Source organism: Ailuropoda melanoleuca, chromosome 6 (assembly GCF_002007445.2).
Source record: "Ailuropoda melanoleuca isolate Jingjing chromosome 6, ASM200744v2, whole genome shotgun sequence".
In the NCBI taxonomy this organism is placed as follows: Eukaryota; Metazoa; Chordata; class Mammalia; order Carnivora; family Ursidae; genus Ailuropoda; species Ailuropoda melanoleuca.
The window spans coordinates 13729373-13754502 of record NC_048223.1 but is presented as its reverse complement, the minus strand read 5'-3'; the positions used below and the strand labels follow the sequence as shown (position 1 = coordinate 13754502).

General features: G+C 44.3%; 2 protein-coding genes across 12 annotated transcripts in view; one reads left to right on the top strand and one right to left on the bottom strand.

Moving 5' to 3' along the window:
* Positions 1-13041: 13041 nt before the first annotated feature.
* On the bottom strand, positions 13042-19936 carry ANAPC13 (anaphase promoting complex subunit 13). 3 transcript variants are annotated; one of them, XM_002925829.4, is made up of 3 exons: positions 19804-19936; positions 17157-17282; positions 13042-13223 (listed from the first exon to the last, which is right to left on the bottom strand). In XM_002925829.4, exons 2-3 carry the CDS (start codon positions 17253-17255, stop codon positions 13098-13100), a joined length of 225 nt encoding a protein of 74 aa, XP_002925875.1. In that variant the 5' UTR covers positions 17256-17282; positions 19804-19936; the 3' UTR covers positions 13042-13097. The 3 variants fall into 3 exon arrangements, with proteins under 3 accessions (XP_002925875.1, XP_011231402.1, XP_011231403.1); XM_011233100.3 differs by lacking the exon at positions 19804-19936 and adding an exon at positions 19445-19535; XM_011233101.3 differs by lacking the exon at positions 19804-19936 and adding an exon at positions 19227-19336.
* Positions 19762-25130, top strand: part of CEP63 (centrosomal protein 63) — a 52108-nt gene continuing 46739 nt past the window's right edge. Inside the window, exon 1 of one of the 9 annotated variants that reach the window (XM_019806536.2) lies at positions 19762-19891. Coding sequence is in view for 5 of the 9 variants with exons in the window: in XM_034661967.1 (XP_034517858.1) it covers positions 20179-20339 (161 nt within the window). In the remaining 4 variants the exon portion in view is untranslated. The other 8 variants (XM_011233103.3, XM_034661968.1, XM_011233102.3 and 5 more) reach the window with 8 other exon arrangements.

Below are 25130 nucleotides of genomic sequence, written 5' to 3'. Positions count from 1 at the left end.
TCTTGCTCTCAACCTCTTTTTACTGAAACCCTATCTTTATGTGGGTCAGGGCTTCCTTTTTCCTTAAAACTTCTTTTTTTCACTTTAAAAGCAAACAAACAAAAAAACACTCTATTTCCAGAAATTCCTTGCACTGCTTATTTCCTGTTGGCTTATTCAGAGGCATTTTTTGCTCATGAAGTTTCAAGATGATTTCTTGAAACCGTTATAAAGTTATGTAACTTTGCTGATTTAAAACTATCTTCTTTGCTAAATTCTTAACTGTTGAGTCTCTTTCTCCTTTCAGAGCAGAGGCTCCTTCTTCACTAATGATGGTCCTAACAGCAACACTGAAATGGATTTTACACCGTGTGGATCTCAGTTTTGCAGAATGCCGATCCATTATGCATATTTCTCCTCCCCACCCACCCTGCACCCCCCAGTCTCATCCCAGACTTAACAATCCTCTGGTCCGTACCAATTGTTATTACCTCCTGTTTTAATCCTGCGGATTGATACTGTATCACCTACCCCTTCCCCTCCGTGGACTCTGAGGGTCTACTATGGGTTTGTTTAGGGGCTCCCGGGACGTGCTGTCAAGAGAACTTTGTACTGGACATGGGGCCCAGTCCCCGATTCTGCCTTGGTTTCCCCATCTGCAAAGCAAAGAGCCTGCAATGGGTGTTTTTATGATTCCCTTACTCTCAGGCCCTGATCTGTCCAGGCATGATGCCAGCCGCTCTATTTCTAAAGACCTCAGAGAAGAAAATTCTAGAGTCCAAGGTTCTTTTTCAGCCCAGCAACTCTGTAAAAATTTCTTCCTTCCATCATATAAATCTTTTCCCATTCAGTCAAAGCCCGCTTCTGCAGCTACATGGATGCGTGGCCCTTATTTGCACACTGACAGGTCTAGGATGCATTCCTTCTCTTCTTCACAAATGCTAACTACCACGATTACTCATTTGTTTCCAGAATAAAGATTACAGGTACAATGGCATGGTGCAAGGAAGATGGGCTTGGGTTGGGGCAGAAAGCCCCTCTGTTTCTGGGTGATCTTGGCTCTCTGAATGTCGTTTCCCCATCTGGAAGCTGGGGATCTGGCCACCCTGGGTGCAGGGCTGTTCTGAGGCTGTGCTGAGAGCATGCACTGAAATGCCCGCAGAGGGTGGCTGTCCTCAAGACACGTGATCACGTTGGCATGAGGACAGGGATCTTGCTGTGGACCGAGACCCCTTGGGAGTGGCTGGTACCCCACGGAATCCTTGGTGGGAGGAGGTGGGTTATAAACACAAGAAAAGAAAAAAAGTGGTAACAGAGCCTCTGAGAGATGCTGGCTGCCTGTGACTCCAATGGGGTCCTGCACAGGGAGGATTTATTCGGAACACTGCGGCTCCCTCCTGTGCCTTCCCCATCTTGGGTTAAAAACAAAAAAACTTTCCCAAACTTTCCCATTCCTCCGTGTCCTGGCTGCGAATGCTGAAATTCCATCCCGTGTTTGTTGTCACCCCGGGGCCCGTTTCCATGGTTACCCAGATTCCAGGCGCTGGCCCATGGCCCACCACAACCCATCCCTCAAAGTCTCCTTGGCAGAGGAGAAACATTCCTCTGCACTGTGAGCGCGGGAGCCGAGAAAGGCACACTCCATCTCTCCACGGCCCCGTCCCAGCCCCATTCCTGTGTGATGTGCATGTTCTAGGTGGTTCTGCTCAGCGTCAGTTTGGGGGGCAAGCGCTACATAACGATTTCCCCCATTTCTCTTTTCCTCGTTTAAGCTGAGGAATAACTTTCTTGTACCAAACATTGCACCCTTGGCAAACACTCCAGATGGTTCTCATTAAAATTCCAGTTTTTTTTTTTTTTTTTTTTTTTTTGCAATTCCTTTTTCCTCCATCCTCCTCACACTGTTATGTCAAAAAATAAACACCAGGATGAGGACTGAATGAGGGGCCTTGGGGATAGCAGCTCAAACGAATAGAATCTTTTCAGAGCCCCTAGTGTGGCTGTGAAGGAGCCCCCAGGTCTCCTTCACACCCATGGCCACCTCACCTTTCATGGGGCTTCAGAGATACGCACTTGTGGAAGGGCATTTTTGATATTCAGGGTGCCCTTGGCCATGAGCTCTCTGCCTCTGTAGGAAGAGGGGCAGAAGGCCAGCTGGGTCCCTGCTCCCCAGTAGATCCTGGCCCTGACTGTGCCTGCAGAGGGACGGGGCAAGGGCCTGCTGTCCAAATGTTCCTCAGGAACCCTGGCTTCCAGAGTGAGGCGCACTTGCTCTAAGAAGTCAGTGGGGAGGACTGCCGATGCTTTTTTGCTTTTTTAGCAGCTTTGCAAGCCACAGGATTTGCCCCTACCTCTAAAAACAATCTGCTTGTACAGGGAAAGTGTGTGTGTATCCAAGGATGTGTATTTGATGTGTTTTTATTTCCAACTTATTATTATGAAAAAATTTTTAAAATATGGAAAAGTTGAAAGCACAGTGCAATGAATACCCATATCCCTCCACCTAGATTCAATATGTTAATTTTGTCATATTTGCTTTCTACCTTTCTAGATAAATAGATGACAGATCAATTAGTCTCTATATATCTTTTGCTTAGGCATTTAAAAATTGGAATCTTGACCCTACGGTGTTTTATAAGCTTTGAATTTATGTATTTATGTATTAATACAGTTACATCATACATATTCTAATATAATACATTCTTATTGTAAAATGTTCAGGGGCGTCTGGGTGGCTCAGTCGGTTGGGCATCTGCCTTTGGCTTGGGTCATGATTCTGGGGTCCTGGGATCAAGCCCTGCATCAGGCTCCCTGCTCAGTGGGGAGCCTTTCTCCCTCTCCCTCTGCCCCTCCCCTGCTTGTGCTCTCTCTCTCTCCCCCTCTCTGACAAATAAATGAATAAAGTTAAAAAAAATTAAAAAATTAAAAAGAATATTCAGACTCAGATAGTACGATGAGAGGGTAGAAGCAAAAGCCCTGCCCAAGGACTCCTCTGCCACCCCCACCCCACTGTAGCTTGGGTTGTGTCCCTCCGGACCTCTGTCTGCGTTTACCCAGACATGCATGTGTCAATAGAAACATGTTTTGTTATGTGTGGTTTTAAACAAAAATGAGATTACACTATACATGCTGTTTTGCCATTTATTTTTCACTTGGAAATATGTCTGAGATCTTTCCATATTAGTGCTGGGAGCTCTGCCTCATTCTTTAATGACTGCAGAGTATTCCAAAGAATGGTTGTACCATAATTTTCTTAACTATTCCCTCTTGATGGACAATTCAGCTATGTATTGTTATTTTTCCATTACTCACAATGATACAGTTAATATCTGTGGAAAATGTTTTTTTGAGGACACGGAGCAGTATTTCTCTTTGACCCATGCCTGGAGGCAGAATGCTGGGTTTGATACGATGCACATTTTATATTTGGCAGATTCTGCCAAACTGCTCTTCAAAGTGGTTGCAACCTCCAGAAGAGGGCCCATTTCCCCTTACCTTCAGCAACACTGAATTTTAGCCATCTTTTTGTGTTCATAATCTGATGAAAGAAATCATTTCTTTGTTGGTTTAATTTGCATTTCTTTAATTTTTAATAAGGCTGACCACTGTGTCAGAGTAGAGCTACAGATGACAGGAGCCACTCTGCTTATCTTTCTGTAGAAAGATAGGTGGGAAGTGAGTAGGGGAACTGCTTGGTTTAAAATAGGGAATTGGGTGCTTAAAATTTTCTTAGGTAAGGTGAAAAACAGGACCAACTCCCAGAACTCCAGCTCAGGGCCAACTCGCCAAAGGAAACTTTCCTTCCCCCATAACCAGGAAACTGGGGATTTGGGAGGGTGTGCCCCAACAGCTGACTTGCGAATCGGGAAACCGGGAAGCCTCAGACACACCTGGCATCCAGGAACATGCTGCCTCAGCTGCATTATAGACACCCTACACCTTGTCCGCAGCACCTGCAAAGCTGGAGGAGACTGCGTCTAGATGGTGAGATTGCTATGTTGATGCAGGAGAAACACAAACAAAAAAATAAGGACCCCCACCCCCCCACTTAACCTTGTGTGCTACCAGAGTCAGTAGACCTCTTGAGGGTATATCTGTCCAGGGGAAGCCAGGTCACATGCAGAAACCCAGCTCTAAGGAAGCCTGGGAATTGTTAGGCTTTAGCTTTTTAGGCTCCAGCATGCCACAAGACAAGCTACAAGGTAGCAGGCATAGAGTTGAGTGAATCGATCTGAAATATCTGCCATAATCATATTTTCATGTTTTATATCCTTTTTTCTGTGAATTGCCTGATTATACATACTATTGCCCGTTTTTCATTGGGGGCTCTTTTTCTTACTAATTTATAGAAGCTTTGTAGGTTATCTGGAAAAAAATCTTTTGTCTTTTGTGTATGTTACAACCAGCTTCTATTCTTTTTTTTTTAATTTTATTTACTTATTTGACAGAGAGAGGGAGGGGGAGTACGCACAAGAGAGGACAGGGTGTGGGGGCAGCAGGGAAAGCTAGAGGGAGAAGCAGGCTCCCTGCTCAGGGAGTCCAATGCTGGGCTCCATCCCAGGACCCTGAGATCACAACCTGAGCCCCGAAAGAAGCCACCTTACCAACTGGGCCACCCAAGAGCCCCCAGCTACTATTCTTTTAACTTTTTTTGTTCTATAAAAATTTTATCTATTTTTGTACTTTATGGTTCTTTGGTTTTGTAGCTTACTTAGGAAGGCCTCCCCTATCTCAAGGTTCTTAAAGTATTCAACTACATTTTTCTCCTAACATCTTTAAAAATTTTTTTAGGTTTTAATTTTTTTTTAAAGATTTTATTTATTTATCTGACAGAGAGACAGCCAGGGAGAGAGGCAACACAAGCAGGGGGAGTGGGAGAGGAAGAAGCAGGCTACCAGCTGAGGAGCCTAATGCGGGGCTCGAACCCAGAACGCCAGGATCACGCCCTGAGCCATAGGCAGACGCTTAACAACTGCGCCACCCAGGTGCCCCTTAGGTTTTAATTTTTTAAATCATCTTGAATATGTGGTTTGAGGTAGGGATCTAACTTAATTTTTGTTTGTTTGTTTACCCAGAAAGAAAGCCAATTGTCTCAGCATAGTTTATTGAATTTATTTATTTATTTATTTTTAAAAGATTTTTATTTATTTATTTGACAGAGAGACAGACAGCCAGCGGGAGAGGGAACACAAGCAGCGGGAGTAGGAGAGGAAGAAGCAGGCTCCCAGCGGAGGAGCCTGATGTGGGGCTCGATCCCAGAACGCTGGGATCACGCCCTGAGCCGAAGGCAGATGCTTAACGACTGAGCCACCCAGGCGCCCCGAATGAATTTACTTTTTGATCATACTTTAAATTTGGAGAAGTTTTTAAAATACAGAATGACCACTTAGCTTTCTCTGCTGCAGAACCAGGGTAAAGATTTAAACAAAATTAACTTGTTATCACTTCACATTTTGATTGTCTTTAAAATAGGGGTTTGGCGGGGCGCCTGGGTGGCACAGTGGTTAAGCGTCTGCCTTCGGCTCAGGGCGTGATCCCGGCGTTGTGGGATCGAGCCCCACACCAGGCTCCTCCACTATGAGCCTGCTTCTTCCTCTCCCACTCCCCCTGCTTGTGTTCCCTCCCTCGCTGGCTGTCTCTCTGTCAAATAAATAAATAAAATCGTTAAAAAAAAAAATAGGGGTTTGGTGTTTCCTAAAGCACAGATATGACAAGATCATTCCTCTAGTCAAAAACCTTAATCGTGTCCCCTTTTCCTTGAGACCAAGGTCTAACCTTTGTTGAGCTCTCTGTTTAGCAACCCCCATGGGCCTTTCCAATATGACTTCCCTGCTTCTTCCCTAGACGGGAAATAACATGATTTGATTTGGGTGACAGAAGCAGAAAACGTGCAGATATCTTTGTCAGCACTTTCTTTGTGACACTGTAATAATCTTTTCATGATACTTCTCTCACCTACTGGTATTTCTCAATATGGTCACCATCAGTAGTTTGGATAGAACAATTCTTTTTTGCAATATAGTTAACAGCCTGGCCAACATACCACCAAATGCAGCAGTGTTCTCTGACACCCCCTTCTCCATCATCCCAGTCATTGTGACCACCAAAAAAACTTCCCACCTGTTTCCAGACATACCAGCTCTACTCTTAGTTGGAAGGAAGGCAGAGAGGGAGGGAAACACTAGGACTGAATGAGAAATGACAGGATATCATCATGAAAAGCCCCCTTGCTAACATTGCTTCTCATCTCCAGGTGTATAAATCTAGCCTTTCAAAGGCTGTCTTTTCCATAAAGCTTTCCTAAATCCCCTCAGCTATAGATTATTCCTCTTCTTCTTTTTTATTTACTTTTTTCAATGTAATCTCTACTCCCAATGTGGGGCTTAAACTCATGACCCTGAGATCAAGAGTCACATGCTCTACCAACTGAGCCAGCCAGGCACCCAGATGATTCCTTTTTGGAGTCCCTTCTTCCGTGGCATTATTTCTCTACCAGTCTATTTACCCATCTATCTACCCGTCCATCCATCCATTTGTCCATCTATCCAGTAAGTATTTAGTGAGCACTTATGGTGCACCAGGCACATTGACCACTTTCTTCTTAGATTCTTGCCCTTGGTGTAAGTGTTTTCTCTTCCTCGAGAAGTCCCGCAATTAGACCATGTGCCAGAGTGTGCACGGGTCTGTGCACATGGTGGTGGGCCCAGGGGCACTGCTTGAGATGCAGAGACACGTGGGGCGGAAGCACGGGCAGAGATGCCAGGAGAGTGGAGGCAAGATCATGGCGTGGGCGGGGGAAAACCCCCCCTGCCCTTGGGTGGTGGCCCCACGATAAACGGGATCTGAGTCACCAGGGAAGGCATGGAGTAACTGGGATGGGTTTATACATCAACCTCCCTCACTTCCTTTGGAGTCACTTGGTTGTTTTCAAATTCTCCACCCTTGGCCGGCTCCCGCCTCCCCTCACTACATCCAGAGCGTGTTGTGTGTGTAAATACGTGTACATGTGCAGCTGGCTCTAAGAAAAAAATTAGCTAAAAACAGGAACTTGTGCCTATTTTTGACCTATAGAAACAGCTTTTTCATATGGTTTAACACATGGGGTAAATGGAAATAAAAACCCAGGTAGAAACCCTTCATGAGCCCATGTGTTGACCATGGTTCTTAGCTCTCATATCTTATTTCAATCAGAGACTCTATTCCGAGACAACCGCGTTGCTGTAGCTAGCACAAGAGAGTGTAAGTTCATATAGCAGTTGGCTAAAAGACGGATGAAATTTAGGCACATATGTGCCCTGGGATTGGGTGATAACCTCGCTTCAAGTTCTCTCAACTGTCCCCAACACCGTCTTGTTGCACTTCCAGTGTTTCTCTACCTGCCCTCTCACCCCGCGGGTAGGATGGGCTAGCTTTCAGGTGGTGACAATGACAGAGGGCTCAGTCGAGCTCAGGAAACAATTTCACCAGTGGGTCTGTAGGATTTCATGAGGAACAGGAATAGCTTTCAGGATGCCCGCAGGTCTGCCCCGGCTTTTTTCCTGTCTTTTCTCCTGGATGTGCCTGCTTTTCTGATACCCCAAAGGCAGACACTTGGTGGCTTGAATTCTCATTCCCAGTTGAGGGCATTTGCTGGATCCATGTGGTCACTGTCCAACATGGAACTTCTACACATGGCTGCCATAGTTTTAAGGCTCAGCTATGTAATTTATGGGGCCCCTTGTTCAATGATTGTTAAGAATTTCAAGACAGCCTCAGCAGGCTCTTCTGAGTGGGAGCCCTGTGTGACCACACAGGTTGCCATGTCCATGAAGTGGGTCCCCGTTGGCCCAAGGGCAGAGGCCAAGGCCACCATCAGGGCCAGGAAGGCCACAAGACATGAAGTCTACTCAAGAGACCATCCAGATGCCTTTCCATGCCAGCCCCTTCTCCTCATCCACTACTTTCTATAGGAGCTCACTGACAGGGCGCAGCCTGGCAAGAAAGTAGGGAACAAATATAACTGGGTAAAACAGGGCCAGATCAGGACAGGAAGAATGGTCTTTCTAGAGCCTAATGGATGGTTTCTGGATGATGCCTAAATTCTCTATAATTTTTTTTTTTTTATTCGACAGAGAGACAGCCAGCGAGAGAGGGAACACAAGCAGGGGGAATGGGAGAGGAAGAAGCAGGCTCATTGCAGAAGAGCCTGATGTGGGGCTCGATCCCAACGCCGGGATCACACCCTGAGCCGAAGGCAGACGCTTAACCGCTGTGCCACCCAGGCGCCCCCTAAATTCTCTATAATTTAACACAGAGAGCTGGGAAATAGCTTCATGAGAAAGTCCCCAGGCCTGACTATGAATATGGGCTGGGGTCACATTCTGGCACAATTCCTGATTCTGGCTACCTTTCTCTGTAATCAAAGTTCTGAACTGCCCTTACATTCCACGTGCCCTCACTTGGTCCCCCAACAAAGCACAAGTGAGGAGCCCACAAAGTGAGCCCACTAAAGGGGGGCCATCCAGAATCCCAGGGATTCACACAAACCCGATCCAGCACTTTGGGCAACCAAGATCTGCAGAATCACTTCCAAGCAAAACACCACATTGCTTCAGCATCCTCAGTTCAGTTTACCACAAGGGCTGCCTGCAAGTCAGACTTTCTCAAAGGAATTGAGCGCCCCCTACTGGGTAAATAGCATCACCCTTTAGCTGTCCACTACCAATGCACGAAAATCTGAAAATACACTTTCAGCCAATTAACCTCGTATAAAACCCAGAAACAACTGTATGACTCACAGTGATAGAGTTGTGAGTTATAGGAATTATATATGGGTTTTGCAATAATTGAATTTTTAAATGTTTCATGACTCCTGAGTCCCTAACATTTTTTTTTTTTTTTTTTTTTTTTTTTTTAGAATCTTTATCTCAGTTATGGAAACAAGGTAAACATTTTGAAGTACCAAGTGTTCCAGTAGGATTTCCTACCCATTTCAGAGAGGAGTGGTCACAGAAGATCTCACAGGGGAGGCTGCATGGTCCAGGGACAGTACATGGGTTTGGAGATCAGCCAGTCTAGGTTGCAATCCATTTAGTACTGGAGTGGTTTCAACTTGGAACAAGTTGTTCGATTTTGAGTTAGCAACTCGTGATCACGAGGACAATAATATCCACCTTCAACAATGGATGTGAGGGGTAGAGATCCTGTGCCTGAAGCACTCAGTTAACTGGGTATCGTTGTTACTGTTACTCTATTATTAAGAAGTGGGTCTAATTGAGCTTCCAAGGATGGGCAGCTCCTGGACACAGATCCTACCTTCCCATGGGGCTGGGGCTGCATCTGGCTCAGAGAATTTGCCCCTGGGTCACAAGGGCAGTGCTTACACCAGGCACCCTGGTTTCTTTTGAACCCCACAAACACGATCAGGGTGCTGGCTTCATGAAATACACCTCTCCCCGGGCCCATCTGAACAATTCTCCCTCTAAGAGATACCCCTTGTCCCTCCAATTCCACCTGTCTTGCTAGTTCAAGCCACCTTCATCTCTCTCTTGAGCCAGTGCAAAAGCTCTTCTGTCGTTCCACCTCTGTTCTTAGCTGCTCAAAGCCAGAGTAACTTCTATTTGATAAAATAAGATCTGATTGGGCCCGCTCCTCCTGCAACCCCAGCTAACCTGCCTGCCTTGCTTGTAAGGCACTCTCACTTCTGGGCTTTATGCAATTTGCTCTCCCTGTCACCCATCCTCATCCCCCAAATTCCTCCCCTGGCTACTTCTTCCCATCCTTCAGGTGTTGACTGGTACACTCAAGGTGGGGATGAGAAATAGCATATTTTCTTATTTTCTTCAAAGCAAATTAAATTTTTTTTTTGGCTTCACTGTGCTGTGCTACAGGGAAATGAAATCTGTGGTCACTAGGGTGTTCCCTCCTTTAAGGGTCTCATAAGCATTTGGGATGTTCATGAGTGACCTCAGGAGTGGGCAAGGACCTCTATTCTTCAGTTCATCTTGGTCACTGCTGCTATCTGCATGGCCAGTTCTGAGGGGTTCCAGAAGGAGGTAGCCCCAGTGCTTGGGGGTCCTTGCCTAGGCTGGAAAACACCCCCAAACCACAAGCCTCTGAAGCTCATCCCCCTGGGTACCACCAGCAACTGGGGCAGAGCTTCCCACTACTCTCGAGGCTCCTCCTCTCCCTCCCTCCCCTGCTTCCCAAACAAGGGGTAGGGTTGTTTTTGAACTCATCTGTTCCCTTTTGGGAACAAGAAGTTCAAAAGACCCAGCCACTTACTTGGAGTAGGAGAAATTCATAAACAAAATTAATATTTGAAGTTACGTGCTATCAAAGCTACTTGTGACAAGGTCTCATGGTGATGATCCAATCTCAGTAAGCTTTTCCAGTTCCACTCTCTAGACCCTGTGGTGTAGGGCCACACTGTGGGGGCCCAGTCTGGTCTGCCTGTACACCCATCCTCTGACTACTGGCCCTGGGTTGGCTGCCAAGAGCTCATGGCCACACTGTCCTCTGGATAGCCTCGTTCCCAGCAATGCTTGCGTTATGTCTTCCCAGGGGGACGGTGGGAAGGGCAGAACCAATGACTGTGCATTGCACACTGAACACGAAGGCCTAGCCACTTGCCTCAAGGTGGGAAAACTTGGTGACATCACATTCTGTAGCACTTGTGGAACCTGGCTGAGGCTAGACTTCAGCCTGACACTTTGCTCAGCCGCCTCCTCTGCTCTGTCCTGTTTCTCTCACAGGCTCCTCATGCAGCACCACCTCAATCCCTTACACAAGAGACTCTGCCTCAGGCTTTGCTTCTAGGTACCTAACCTAAGCGACATCCGATTTTTTTCCCTTCCTAGCACATGTCACAATTTAAAATCATAGATTTGCAGAACTATTGGCTTGATGCTTGTTTCCCCCACTAAACAAAGGCAGAAGCCATACTTCTGTTCACTGCTATATTCCCAACACCAAGTGAGGTGCCTTTTACAGAGGAGAGCGATGCAGTCTTGAACGGGACACTGAACGAGCACAGCCTCTCAGACCTTGCTCTGCAGACTTCCCTCTTTGGGTGCTGTGCTGCATTTGCTTGAAGAGCCATCCAACGGCTGCCTAGCATATCTTGCAGCCATCATCCTCAAGCCAGTCCTAGATTGGTTCCAAAGCCGCAGTGGACGGTGTGGCCCAGGTTTGATCACCTAATTTCCGACACAGTGAGCTGTGGTTTTGGCACTGTATCACAGGTCAAACTTGGTATGGGGGGACAGTTCTTAGATGAGGGTATAAGCTAAGCAGATGCATCAACAGCTATTTTACAGGTATCATACTCCGATTCAGTGGAAATCAAGATAAAGCTTTCACATTTTACTGGTCTACCTATATCCCTGGGAAAGGCTGGATTCATACGAACATTCGAATCCTAGATTCCTAGAAGTCAGCTTCTTAGCTATCCCATACCTCAAGGAGAGTTGTAGTAAAACCCTCATTTAATTAGAATGTTTAGGAACCATGGCATTCCAGGTACTTTCGTTTTTTGAAAAACTTTTCTTCTTAGCATACATTTTTTCTGAACAGTATCATTCTCTTTTCTACTGGGTTGTCTCTCTTGTTATTGAGTGACTGGTGACTTGGGGTCTTTATTCTGAGATGAATGACTTCTAGGTAAGACATTGATGCACAGGGAGATTAGCCTGGATGTGTCTGGATTACAGGAGAGTTGCTATGACCCTGTTTCTGACTGAAACCCTAAAATCAGCTCATTTGTGATTTACTTCTTCCTAAAAGCTAGGTAAACAAAAAGACCCCATAAAAAAGGGGAAGAGGAGTGCCTGGGTTCAGTTCATTGGGCATCTGCCTTTGGCTCAGGGCGTGATCCCAGAGTCCTGGGTTGGAGCCCTGGGTTGGGCTTCCTGCTCAGCGGTGAGCCCACTTCTCCATCTCCCTCTGTCCCCACTTCCCCGTTCACAGGCATGCGCTCTCTCAAATAAAATCCTTAAAAAAAAAAAAAAAAAGCAGAACAGACACTTCAGTTATTCAGTGTTTCTAGTTTTTGATTGAGGGATACAGAAATATAAGTCAGGGCCTCTTCCCACAGTTCACAGCCTAGGTAAGAAAACAATAGACACCACTTAACAGGGGCAAATAATTCCGGGAGACAAATGTCCACGGATGTGTTTTTCAAAATACAAGTAGTTTATTTTATTTTATTTTATTTTATTTTATTTTATTTTATTTTTTTGAGAGAGGGAGGGAGAGTGAGTGAGTGGGAGGAAGGGCAGAGAGAGAGTCTTAAGCAGACTGCTGAGTATGAAGCCCGACCTGGGGCTCGATCCCAAGACCCTGAAATCATAACCTAAGCTGAAATCAAGAGTCGGACCCTGAACCGACTGAGTCAACCAGGCGCCCCTCAAAATATGCGTTCTTATACAAATGTATAACTGAACACAGGCTTCATGGTGTTTCCATCGTATCTGAAAGGACTGTGAAAATATGAAATCTTGTTACTGGATAAAACTAGTCCAGCTAGCCAAAGGTCCTTTCCAGTGGCACCTAATTAACTTGAGGAAAGCAGAGGTACCTGCCAGATAATCTTTAATCTGTGCATTTATCCAAAGCTTGAAAATGCCACAGGGGATTCTGGAATCCCAGCAATCAGTGAGTGGGCTATCCAGAGATCCATCCCACCTGCAGGTGCTCTACTCCGCAGCTCAGAGTGCTGCTCAGAGGGAGGCAAGTGAGAAGTTAACACTCTTCTTACACCCGGCTTCTCTGTCCTTGCCTGTGCCTTGCATGTCTTCAGTCACCTATGTCACGGGACACAGGTTAAGTAGCTGGGACGTGTTAAACTCTAACAATAAAGCAAAATCAGAGTGAAAGGCAAATGCTGAACCAGTCACATTTAAACACAAGCTAACGAATGAAGAACTTTTGATTCAAAGGGCCAAATACTCTGCATTCCTGAGGTCTCAATCGGCTTCTCATTCTGGTGAGTATTTTCACATTGCACTTCGCTGTCACAAAAACTAGGTGGGTGTACATTTTTGAGTGTATCACTTCAAGATCTGAATGAGGAGGCTGAAAGAGCACTTTTTGTATCTATGTATTTTTCAAAAATCTGTCCACGAAAAAGGAACCAGGTGTTAGTTTCCTATAGGGGGAACATTCTCATGGAGATACTGTAAGGCCAAGTCGGTCCACTTCATTTCTTGTTCTTTCACCGATTCTGTGGTGCCACCATTGTCCTGTTCAGGTTCAGGAAGCTCATTCTGCAAAGGTACGATGGACACTCAGAACACTGGTACGCTCCGCATTAACAAACCCCTTACAACTCAAGAGCACTTAGGATTCAGGCCTAAGAAATAGGCAGCATAACTGACAGAAATGTATCTTAAAGAAAGACCTAGGATAAAAAGTTGGACCTTTTGTCTCCTCTTTGGCAAGGAGAGGAAAAAGGAGCCATCACCTCAGAGGACAGCTATGAAACTAAATGAGGTAACTGAGATCAAGTGCTCACCACTGTGGGTGGCCAGCTGATGCTCAAGGAATAGCTATTGTTACTAGAGGCTAGGATCACTAAAAAGACCCAATACTGAGTCCTTTTTTGGGAGGCTGCTTTAATTGAATACCACATTTGCTAGAATATTCCTTAAGCACAAGAAATGTATTTTAAAAACTACTCTCTACCCAGCATGCCTATATTCTTACGGAGGTGAGTGGAGAGCACTGAAAATGTAACCTAATAGATGAGACGTCCCCCTAGTGACAGAGCACAGCAACATAAACCCCAGCAAATGACCGGTTCCTCCTCTGCCAGCAACTGCCTTAGAATGGTAAGCCACAGACCACACTCAGTACAGAATAGTTTTTTTCTCAGCTTGAGATTTAATTTACATATAACACTGAGTGAGTTTAAGGTGTACCACATGATGATGTGACGTATATATACTATGAAATGATCATCACAATAAGGCTAGTTAACACATCCATCACCTCATATAGTTATGTTTTTAAGTGTGTGGTGAGAACTTGTGGTAGTTCCCTTATATTTTAAATCCAAATTTATTACTACCAAGATTCTGCTTTCTACCAGAATTTATGGATATCAATATATTTCTTTTCAATTATTTGAATTTATACTTTTTTGGAGGGCTACAAACTGTTACTCGATATTGAGACTTTTGATTTCCCACTGATTCCAATTTGCAGTATATGAATGTTTTTCTCCCTCAAAGTCATGTTCAATATATATAAAATGATTTACAATATGTACAAATATATCTGAACCACACACGTTTTAAAATGTATTTGTATAAATTGCAAAGAACTATCATTTACTGTAAAGCAATCATACATTCAAATTCAAAGAGAAAGTTTGGTTCCAATAATTATTTACAGCTCACAAAGCACAAATAAGTCCTTGGTCAGTGAATTATTTGATTGACAGACAAACAACTTAATTTCATCTTATTTGTGGTATATACTCTTTTTTTTTTTTAATTTTATTTATTTCTTTTGAGAGAGAGACTTTGTGTGTGTGCATGCACCCAAGCAGACTCTGAGTGCACTGAGCCTGGAGCCCAATGCCAGACTCGATCCCAGGACCCCAAGATTGTGACCTGAGCTAAAACCAAGAGTTGGACACTCAACCAACTGAGCCACCCAGGTGCCTCTCTGTGTATATTCTAAAACAGTATCTTTCATTTGGTCACTACTGTCTCTTACACTGAATGCCAAGATGAAAAATTGTGTATGTGCTTGGAAACCAACACAAAGTATCATAAGGTATGATAAACACAACGATCAATTATGGTTTACTGCAAACTGGACTCAATTCTTGGCAGCTACTCCCATAAAAAGGCAGGGTCCCATTTCCCCAATTTCAGATTGGGACTGGCCAAGTGACTTGCTTTGGCTAGCAGAGAGCAGCCACAGTGTCCGTGGGCCCGTTCTTGGCTAAGCTCCTCGAAGCCTCACAGTCCCTTCTGCTGCTGCTCTTGGAACCCTGAGACAGCCAGGTGCAGTCTAGGCTAGTCTGCTGGGTAATGAGGCTTTGACCTCATCACCTCATCATCCCAGCTGACCTGGCACCTACCAGACATGTGACAAGTCTGCTCATCCCCCAGCCTCCAGCCAGCCAGCCGACTGACTGCAGAACACCAGCAAGTCCAGCAGGGGTCAGCAGAGCTGGCAAAGACTGGAAGACCCTCTCAGCTGAGATACAAAATCATGAGAGATAAACAGCTGTTGTTTTAAGTCACTCTGTTTGGGGGTGATTTGTTAGGCAGCAACAAAAGCTAACCAGTACACATTCCCTGAGAGTCACGAGACACAGGAAAAGACACAGAATTACAAGAAGGCCAGGCTATAGCCTGGATGTTAGCGTGGAAACTTCCTTCTCCCTCAACTCTTCCAGAGCAGTGGTCCCCAAATCCTGCCATAAGCCTGTCCAGAACTCAGCAGTTTCCCTCCACTAGCGTGCCTTTGTTCAGACCCTCCCCCCTGCCTATACTACTGTGATCGCTTCCACACTGGTCCCTCCGGCCTGTCACTCGCCCCTTTCTCCAGGGCACACATTCCCTAACCATGCTTCTGAATTCACATTCTAAAACAAATTTGAGCATGGCAGATTCCTAGTCTGAAGACCACGCATTCCTCAGAATGAAGTCTAAGCATGGCATCATATACTCCTCTCAAAATCTGGTCCAAGCCCACCTTTTCTGCCTACCTTAGATGACAAATATAATCTCCATCCACAGTGAATGTCTCACCATCTCCCAAAGCCTTTCAAAACTCTGAGCCTTTGCACATCTGTCCCATCTGTTGGAGTGCCCTTGTCTACCCCAACTAAATTTCTGGCCCCTCCCTTATGACCAGCTTAAATATTACATTCTCTCTAAGCCTTTCCTGATGCTCAACAGGTATCAGCCACCTCCTATCTTATGTAGCTATTCACAACCTGGCTTATAACATTTATTATTGTAATACTTATTTCTGTGTGCTGCCTCTCTAGACCTCCAGGGGCAGGAACTGTAGCTTATGCTCACATAGTCTTATGGCACACGTAGGCTTCAAAGAAATGCCTGTCAAGTGAGAAAACAAAAGTTTACATGACCGGATCTGGAGCCTTCACACAGACCTAAGTGGGAAGTCCAACTTACCAGCTACCCAGCTTTGCACAAGCTCCCCTCTCTGATCCTGTTCCCTTGCTGTAAAATGGAGATAGCACCACTACCTTTGCAAGGGTGTTCCAAGGGTTAGAGATAACGTGTGTCAAATTTCAACCTCAGTCCATGGCTTAAAACCGGTATTGAGTAAGTGGTAGCTAGAATTCTCATTGTGCGCTCCCTTTTGACTATTTTTCTAAACTTGAACTAAGCTGTGACTTATTATCTGATAAAAGTATTATTCACTGAGCATAATATCATATCTTAGTCATAAATGAAAACGTGGGTGAGTGGAATTTTCATTTCTCAGTAAGCAGCAGCAACAGCAGTCTACTTGGAAGCTGCATTTTATTAACAACTCTCCTCAGGGCACCTGGCATGCTCTGAAGAAAAACAATCCTGAGTCTGTTCTCCTTGTTTTTTTGTTAGGCCTCTATGACATATAGGATTTAAAATAAACATTTATTAATGCAAAACTTCTAGATTATTTATTACAGGAGGTTCAACAGACTCCCTGCAGGAGAGTTCTCTAGAGATCGGGAAAGAAAAGAGTGTCCCAGGACCCTTTTGGTCTAAATGCAAAAGAAAAGCCAAATGTCTTCCAAACATTTTCCAGGGAAACTAGGATAGGTGTGTGTTTCGAGAATATGTCTCTAAAAATAGCAAATGATCAACGACAGGTAGACAAGTAAGAAATCTAGTGTAAATGCCATTGCTTCTTGCTCCTCTCCATCTTTTGTACATTGAACTCTCATCAGCCGGTTTACTAGCTTTGGTGAAGCCGACAGAACATGGCTCAGAAGTTGTGAGTCCACTCCTGGCATGACCCCTAACTGAGCTCATCTTATCAGCTCTCTGAACCACAGTTATCTTCAAATAAAAAGTCATACTATCCAGTGTCTTCTAGAGTTAGAGGACTCCACAGCTTTGATTTCTTTGCCCTACTGGTTTATTTGTCCATTGACATCCTACTTCTACTAGGGCTCACCAGATCATACCTTTACCCCATCATCCTTGGCACAAATTAGAGCCTACCAGTGGTATTGCAACATCCTCATAGGGCAGCTTGTCTTCTCGCCAAGCATCGTCAATCAAATCCAAGATCCTTCCATCTCTTTGTACCTCACTGTCCATTCTCCTGCAGCTTTGATCTTGTCAGATCTGTAAGCCAAAGAGGTTATTTCTTAAGCATGAAGACTGAGGAGGTGATGTAATCTAGCATTAGGATTCCCCAGGCTTTTTAGCCTGTGTGTAACTTTTGGTATAACATCACTCTGGGAAATGGGAAAGACTCATCTTCTCATCTGGGTCAGGTGACAACCTACTTCTAAGACCACAGTCTCTCCCTACTGCCCATACCTTTTCCCACCATGATGCTTTACAACACATACAGGACAGCAGACACAGCCTAGTTGACAGACCAGTGTCACAGTGTGACACAGGCCTTGTGTACAAGGCCACAGTGTACCTAGAATGTTGCTTTTCTCTTCTAATTTGCATATCCACCTTTCCCTGTTCAGGATGCCTTTGATGAATCCCTATTTAATAACCAAGTTTCCTCTCTGCCCCCTTTAGCCTTTTCCTGCACTATTTTTTACAAAAGTCTCTACCTGCCTCAGCTTTAATATTAGCATTCCTAAGCACAGGAGCTGAATGAACGTACAGAGATACTGAACTGGGCTACACAAAGTGATCGACTACAGAGCTGAAAGAAATCCTCAGCTGAATTTGTAAAGGAAACTGCCTGCTTTCTTAAAATAGTGCCCAACCCGAGTTCTGAAAGGAGCACCTCCAGGTGAACAACAGTAGCAGGACCCCTTGCTGCTCATTTCTGCTTCCCTTTGGGGTTCCCTCCTCTGATTTTTAATGCTGTACTCCTTTCAATGCCTGGACCAAGTGGTCAAGATGTTACTCAGCTCCTTGCCCCGAATGACTCTCCATTTTTTCTCCTAAAACAGCCGCAGCCAGCATGGAGGGTATCTCTGGATTCCCTGTTTCCTAGTCTGGGCTCTGCTGCTTCATCATGGGTTATCACTCTACTGTGTTCCCTGCCACAAAGCAGCCATCCTGATGGCCTGGAAGCCAATGGCACCAAAGGTACTCCCAGTCACTCCTAGTTTCTGAGGCTATGAACATTCATAAAAGGAATAATTTTTAGGGGTGGGCTCCAACTCCTTCATACAGACCTATGTTTGGCTCCAGTTATGACTGCATGATAGCCCTAATGCCTGGGTAATAACTATACAGGTTGGGGTGGGGTAAGAAGTTGTCCCCCCCTTGGTAAAGAGCCAGGAAAAACTGAAGCAGAAGGTGCCCAGCTATTTCGGTCACCAGTGAAACAGCTGAAGCCTTGATGTTTCCCTCAAGAATTAATTCAATACTACTCAGTGGATAACTCAAAACAAGTATAAGGATATTGTCTTTAGGAAATGCACACACTGTTCCAGTTATATTTTTGGAATCCCTCTCCCACAAGAGCCCTTTTTCCTGCTGCCTCTCCTTTGTTCCTGACGCTCTGTCCCCTGGGATACCCTCCTCATTTTCCCAGTTATCAGAACTGGCTAATTTTCCCAGTCATGCACAGATTTCACCTTTCTGTAAAGTTTTTTTTCAAATCACTCCAGCTTCGCTAAGCATTCTGCCCTTGAACGTTCCTTCTTGTCTTTATGATCCACCTAACAAGTCAGGTAGTCTTTGTAACATTACTCAGGTATCAGTGTCTACAATTATTATGTGTAAATTTTGCAGACTTTTTCCCAAAGATGTGCTTTTGTAGCACATCCTTCCCAAATTTGGCCTCAATCTTTTTTCACTGTCTCTCTTCCAAACACCACTAACCCTGCCATACTTTCCAGCCTTTGCACCTAAAAACCTTTCTTTCCCCCTCACTAGCGCCTATTTTCCTTCCAAACTCAACACTGGTGTCAACTCATTTGGTCAACATCTCCTTTCCAGAGTCAGGCACTAAGGTGCCTTCACTCTTCAGGGGCTGGAAGTGTGGAAAACATCAAGACAAGCAACGTCCAGGACACGGCCACTGTTCCAAGGACTTGCCAGACTCCACAGAATGAAACACTACCACCTTACTGAGCACATTTTTCTTACACATGTGACAGTTCCGACGTTAAGTTAAAAAACTTGGCTCCCAGGTCATCTCCCGCAGGCGGTCTGCTCCTAGACCCAGGGGGAGCACGGTACCCGTCCTTCCTGGGGTCCCTTAGTTCCCTGGGCACAGCGAATGGTCCCAACTGGAAGCCTGTCACACTGCCCATTACATGATTTTCCCAGACCCGCGGTGCGTGTGTCCCCCGGAGCAGCGGCACCTGTCATCCTATTCCCGTGCTTTGCAGTTCTGCAAATACGCAGTTACATGCACTAAACCTGACGGCCTTCTCCCTCGCTAGAAATGACCCTCGCAGGCCACCACCATCCGTACACAGGCGTGGGGCCGTCCCAAGCCCGGTTTCCGGCTGGATATACCAAATGTGGAAGCGGGGGAGGGCCAGAACCGCCACGCAAGTGCCTTTCCACCCTCCACGGCGTGCTTTGGAAAAGAAACGGGTTGTGAAGATGAAGGGAGACATCGGCCTCCACTGACGGGAGCTGGGACAGGGCGACGCTGAGAAACCAACGCGTCCCCGTCCCTGTAAAAGCGAGACTAGAAGGCACAGGAAAGCCTTACCCGCGCCGGACCCAGCGCTGCACCCGCTGCCACAGGGCCCCCTGTCGGCGTCACGTGACCCGCGCGCCTTTCTCACTGATTCCCGGATGTGGGTGAGCCCATTGGCTTGAGCGGAGGGGAGGTCTGGGAGGACACTACTTCAATTAAAAATGAGGGGGCAGGGGGCGGGACGAACGTGGCTACGACGGAGGCTGGATGTCGGGTCGGCGGTGACGCGCGTGCGCGCCCCCGGCCGGAGGTAACGGCGGGAAGGCTCGGGGGCGCGCTCGCGGCGGCCCAGTAACCGCATGGGCGCCCGGGGGACAGGCGAGGGGCGGGCGTGTCCTGGTCCGGAGGCAGCCCTGGCTGCGGTGGCGCCGCGGGGTGCGCGGCCGTATGGCCCGGGGCCGGCCTCCGCAGCAGCCCGCTGGCCACCAGGCCCGCCCTCGTCGGCCCGGGTCCGCTGCGGCGCCCCCCCCGTCGGCCTCCTGGCGTACGCCCTGCGGACCCGCGAAGGCGGATATGGCCTTGCCCGGCGCGCCGTCCGGGCCAGCCAGGTGGTCAGCCCCTCCCCAGAGGCCGGGCCGGCGGGAGGGCGACGGGGGGGGCGAGCAGCTGCCGCCGAATCCTCGTCTTCCGTGGCGGAGCCAGCTGCGGGCCGCTCTTCCTTTGCAGAGGAGGGACCCCCTGCACAGCCCTCCCGCCTAGGCTGCCATATCTGGTTAGCTTCCCAGCGTTGTTGTGACTTAGGCCGTTGACGGCACGTGATGCCGGTTCACTTATGGGGGGAATTTTAGCAATTCTTAAAACATGAGTTAACGTTAGTACAAAAGGTACGGAAATGGGGCAGAAATCGTGAAGGACTGAAGAAGTTGGGAAACCCCGAGTTTACGGATTGCTCCATACAAATCAGGGGTGGGAAATAAATGATAGACTGAGGGTTTAGAAGGGACAGATTCTTAGGAGCACTTTAATCGTGAAGATATTCGAGGACAGTAAATCAAGCCTCAGTGTTTTTCTTAACGTTCCTTACATCAGAGTAAAAACGAGTCTGCTGTGACTAGTCTTCATTTATAGAGTACCCTTATTTGCACGATGTAGTTTTCGTGGAGCCTTACATCCGATCCCTTAAGTTATTTCATTCCTTTAATAAAGCTGTATTGTAGGGTAGATACACTGCTGTTCTAGAGACCCCACATGCTTGCATTTCATTTTATTTTATAGATGGGAAGAGGAAGTCATAATAAGGATCATCTACATGTTACTTTCAAATGTTTACATTTATACTTATAGCTGTAGCTTAATGATATAATAAAGTGTATTTTCTTATTTGGAGTGCGGTGCTGCCTTTAGATTTGTATCAACTTCTTGCCCTTTGACTATATCACTATCAGTGATCAGTATAGTAAAAATGAAAATAAAATGGGTTAGAGGTTCATAAACATTTAGACATTCACACTGCCCTTAAAAATGTGTGTAGATTCAGGTTTTAAAATTATTTCTAATGAATGTGTATGTTAATTGTAATGTGCCGTTTTCCTCCCGTTAGAAGGTAGAAGACCTTTGCTTTGTCCTTCCCTTTCTCATTTATGTAGTAGTGGTAGCCAGCTCTGGCAGCATCAGTAATCCACTCCATCAGAGTTACCTTCTTAACCATCTGAGCCCCCCGGGCACCCCCAGTTACCTAGTTTAAAAAAAAAAAGTCAACTTGATTTGGAATTTATCTGAAGCCAACATGAACATCAGTTGCAGGGATTGAATTTATTTTTATGTTGTTTTTTTTTTTTTCTCTGAAAGCTAAATTTGCTTTTTAGGTTTTACAAAACTACATTACTGTCATCACACCTATGAAAATTTATAAAAATTCCATGTCAGTATTCAGTCTAGGTTCAGATTTCCCCAACTGTCCCTTAAAATGACTTTTGACAGTTAGCTTGTTTGGATTAAAATCCTGTAGAGATCCACATGTTTTATTTGGTTGATACATCGTTTGAATCTTTTTAATAGAGCAGTTCCCTTGTGTCCCTTTTTCCCCTCAATATTCTAAATTTAGCTGATTGCATCTGCATGACATCCTTTTAACATGTACGTATTTTCCCTTTAAACCAGTATTTAGATCTAGAATTGCACTGTCCACTATAGTAGCCACCAGCCAGGTCTGGCTATTTAAATGAATTAAAATGAAATAAAACTAAAAATTCAGTTCCCTAGTTTTATTAGCCACATTTCAAGTACCCAGTAGTCACAGGTGCCTGGTGGCTACCCTCTAAATGGTCCAGACATAAAATATTTAAATAATTGCAGAAAGTTCTGTTGAATAGCGCTGATCTAGATCAAATTTAACCTTAATTTTTATTTTTATTAATTTTTTTTTGTGGGGGTCAAGAAGATTTCCTAGGTGGTGCAGTAGATAATCTATTGCACTGATTATCAGAGAGGTATGAAATGTCTGAGCTGTCTCTCTTGTGTTAAGATTGAGCAGTACAATAGGTTCAGGTATTGTTAGCCCAGTCCATCCATCCTGAAATTCACCATGAGTTTTTCACTTAACGGTGAAATCTTTTTATGGATTTAGATTGCCTATATCCATTATTGCATTAGGGGTCCCAGAATGGTGATTTTCTAATCCTATCATTCGTTCACTATTTATCAGCTGGAAATCTTTTATAAAGAAGAACTCTACCCCACCAGCTATTTGACTGCTATCAGCTATTTAAAATATAGTTCGTACAGCAAAGGCAAGAAAAATGCTTAATTCTTTCCCTCTATTTTTAGACTACAGTAATGAGGTGGTGGCTTAGCAACCTCCAAAGGTAACCATGAGGGTTTTTGCCTTTTTTTTTTTTTTTAATCATCATGGACTTGAGTATTTAAACTGTTACAACTTATTGCAGTCCTTTGTTGTTGTTGTTGTTGTTGTTAAATACTGAAGTTGTCCTGCCTTTGGTCAGTGGCATCCCCTTGAAGTTGGCTCCTGTCCGTCCTGATATGACCAGTAGTCTTTGATAATCAATTTCCCTATTTTCTGGTAAAACATGTTCCTCCCTCATTTATACATTAATGGCCACCAAAAAGCCCTGGTTCCTTTGTGTTGGGTATGGTATTTAGAGACCACAGTCTGGGTGCTAGAGGTGCTTGTATTGCTAGGTTAGTCAATGGTTCTAGGATTTACAGTGGTCAGAGTTAGGAAATGTATTTATTTTTAAACATACAGAGTTCACACTGATATTTACATTTTAATTTTTTGTATTTGTTTTTATATTTGTGTCTCTTTGTGTTGCTGAAAATCTTGGAACCTGATATCATTAACATAATTACTTTTTTCTTATCCTATATTATATATAGTGACTTCAAATTAATTGTACCAATTTTATTATTAACAATATGATTCCTGAATAGTGTTTAAGATTTCTTTGCAGTTCTTTTCTATCTTTAGTATATATCCCACTTGGGATATGTACAGTAGAATTATTGTATTTTAAAGGCATGTGAAACATTTTGTTATATGGTTAGTTTGCCACCTTGATATCTAGTTGATTTGTTTCATTTTATTTCCAATTTTTCCATACTGCTTTTTTTTTCCATTTGGATCTGTTTTATTATATGTAAAACATTAGCATAAAACTAGTACTATAAAACACAGATATCCAGACAAGTTTAGTGGTCATTCCTCTTTTTTTCACCCTACTTCCCTTTCTTCCTTTTTTAAAAAAAGATTTTATTTATTTATTTTGAGAGAGAGAGAGAGAGAGTGAGAGAGGACCAGCAGTGGGAAGGGGAGGAAGGAGAAGCAGACTCCCTGCTGAGCAGGGAGCCCAATGCGGGACTTGATCCCAGGACTTTGGGATCATGACCTGAGCTGAAGGCAGATGCTTAACCAGCTGAGGCACCCAGGCGCCCCTAGTTTCCTTTCTTACAGGTATCATATTTACTAGCTTTGGGTTTATCCTTCCATAAAAACAAATGCATTATCTACTTGCTTTTACCCCCTAGTAATATATGCCTTGTAGATCCTCCTTAGAAGTATGTTGTCTGCTTTTACAGCTTCATAATATTCCACTGGTGGATGAATATTCAACTAGTCCCTATTGATAGGCATTTGTGCTGTGTCCTACTGTTGCATATAGTGCTGTACTGTGTGTCCTTGTGCATATGTAAGTTTGTATTTTTGCCAGTGTGAGTTTGGGATAGCTTCCTAGAAGTGTCATTGTTGGATCAAAAGGAAAAGGCATATTTCTTAGTTGCTATGTCTTGCCAAAATCTCTATAGAAATTGTACCATTTTCCATTCCTGCCTACAATGGATGTGAGTGCCCATTTTCTCATAAATATACTCTGTCATAAGAGTATATTGTCAAACTTTTGAGTTTTGGTTAATCTAAATATAGAAGAAAGTGTAACTTGCTGTATTTTAAATTTCTCTTTTTGTGAGCAAGATAGAGCATCTTTTCATATGTTTTGTTGTGTGTGTTTTAACTTAATTTTAATTTTTTATTTTAATTCCAGTTAGTTAACACACAGTATTTTATTAGTTTCAGGTGTACAATGTAGTGATTCAGCAATTCCATACATCACCCAGTGTTCATCACGAGTGCACCCCTTAATCCCCATCACCTATTTCACCCATCCCTCCACCTACCTCCCTCTGGTAACTAGCAGTTTGTTCTCTATAGTTAAGAGTCTGTTTCTTCATTTGTGTCTCTCTCTCTGTATCTTTTTTCCCTTTGCTCGTTTGTTTTGTTTCTTAAATATATGAGTAAAATCATATGGTATTTGTCTTTCTCTAACTTATTTTACTTAGCATTATATTCATTATACTTTCTAGCTCCATCCATGTCATTGCAAATGGCAAGATTTCATTCTCTTTTTATGGTTGAGTAATATTCCATCATATGTATGTATCCATGGAGTTATATATATAAGAGTATATATACATATATACACACAGATTATATTATAGATATCTATATATAGTATAGATATACAGATTATATTTTATAAATATAATTCATATTTGTATCTGTATATCTATCTGTCTCACCTCTTCTTTATCCATTCATCAATTGTTGGACACCTGGGCTGCTTCCATATTTTGGCTGTAGTAAATAATGCTGATCTTCTCATATGTTTAAAGGTCATTTGCATTTCTTTTTCTGTGAACTGCTTGTTCATATCTTCTGCCCATTTTTCTATAGATTCCTTTTCTCCCCCCTCAGTTTTTATCTTTATTTCATTATTATTTTTTAAGCTTCATTTATTTATTTTAGAGAGAGAGAGAGAGAGAGCAAGCTAGGGGGAGGAGCAGAGGGAAAGGGAGAGAGAAACTCAAGCAGACTCTGCACTGAGTGC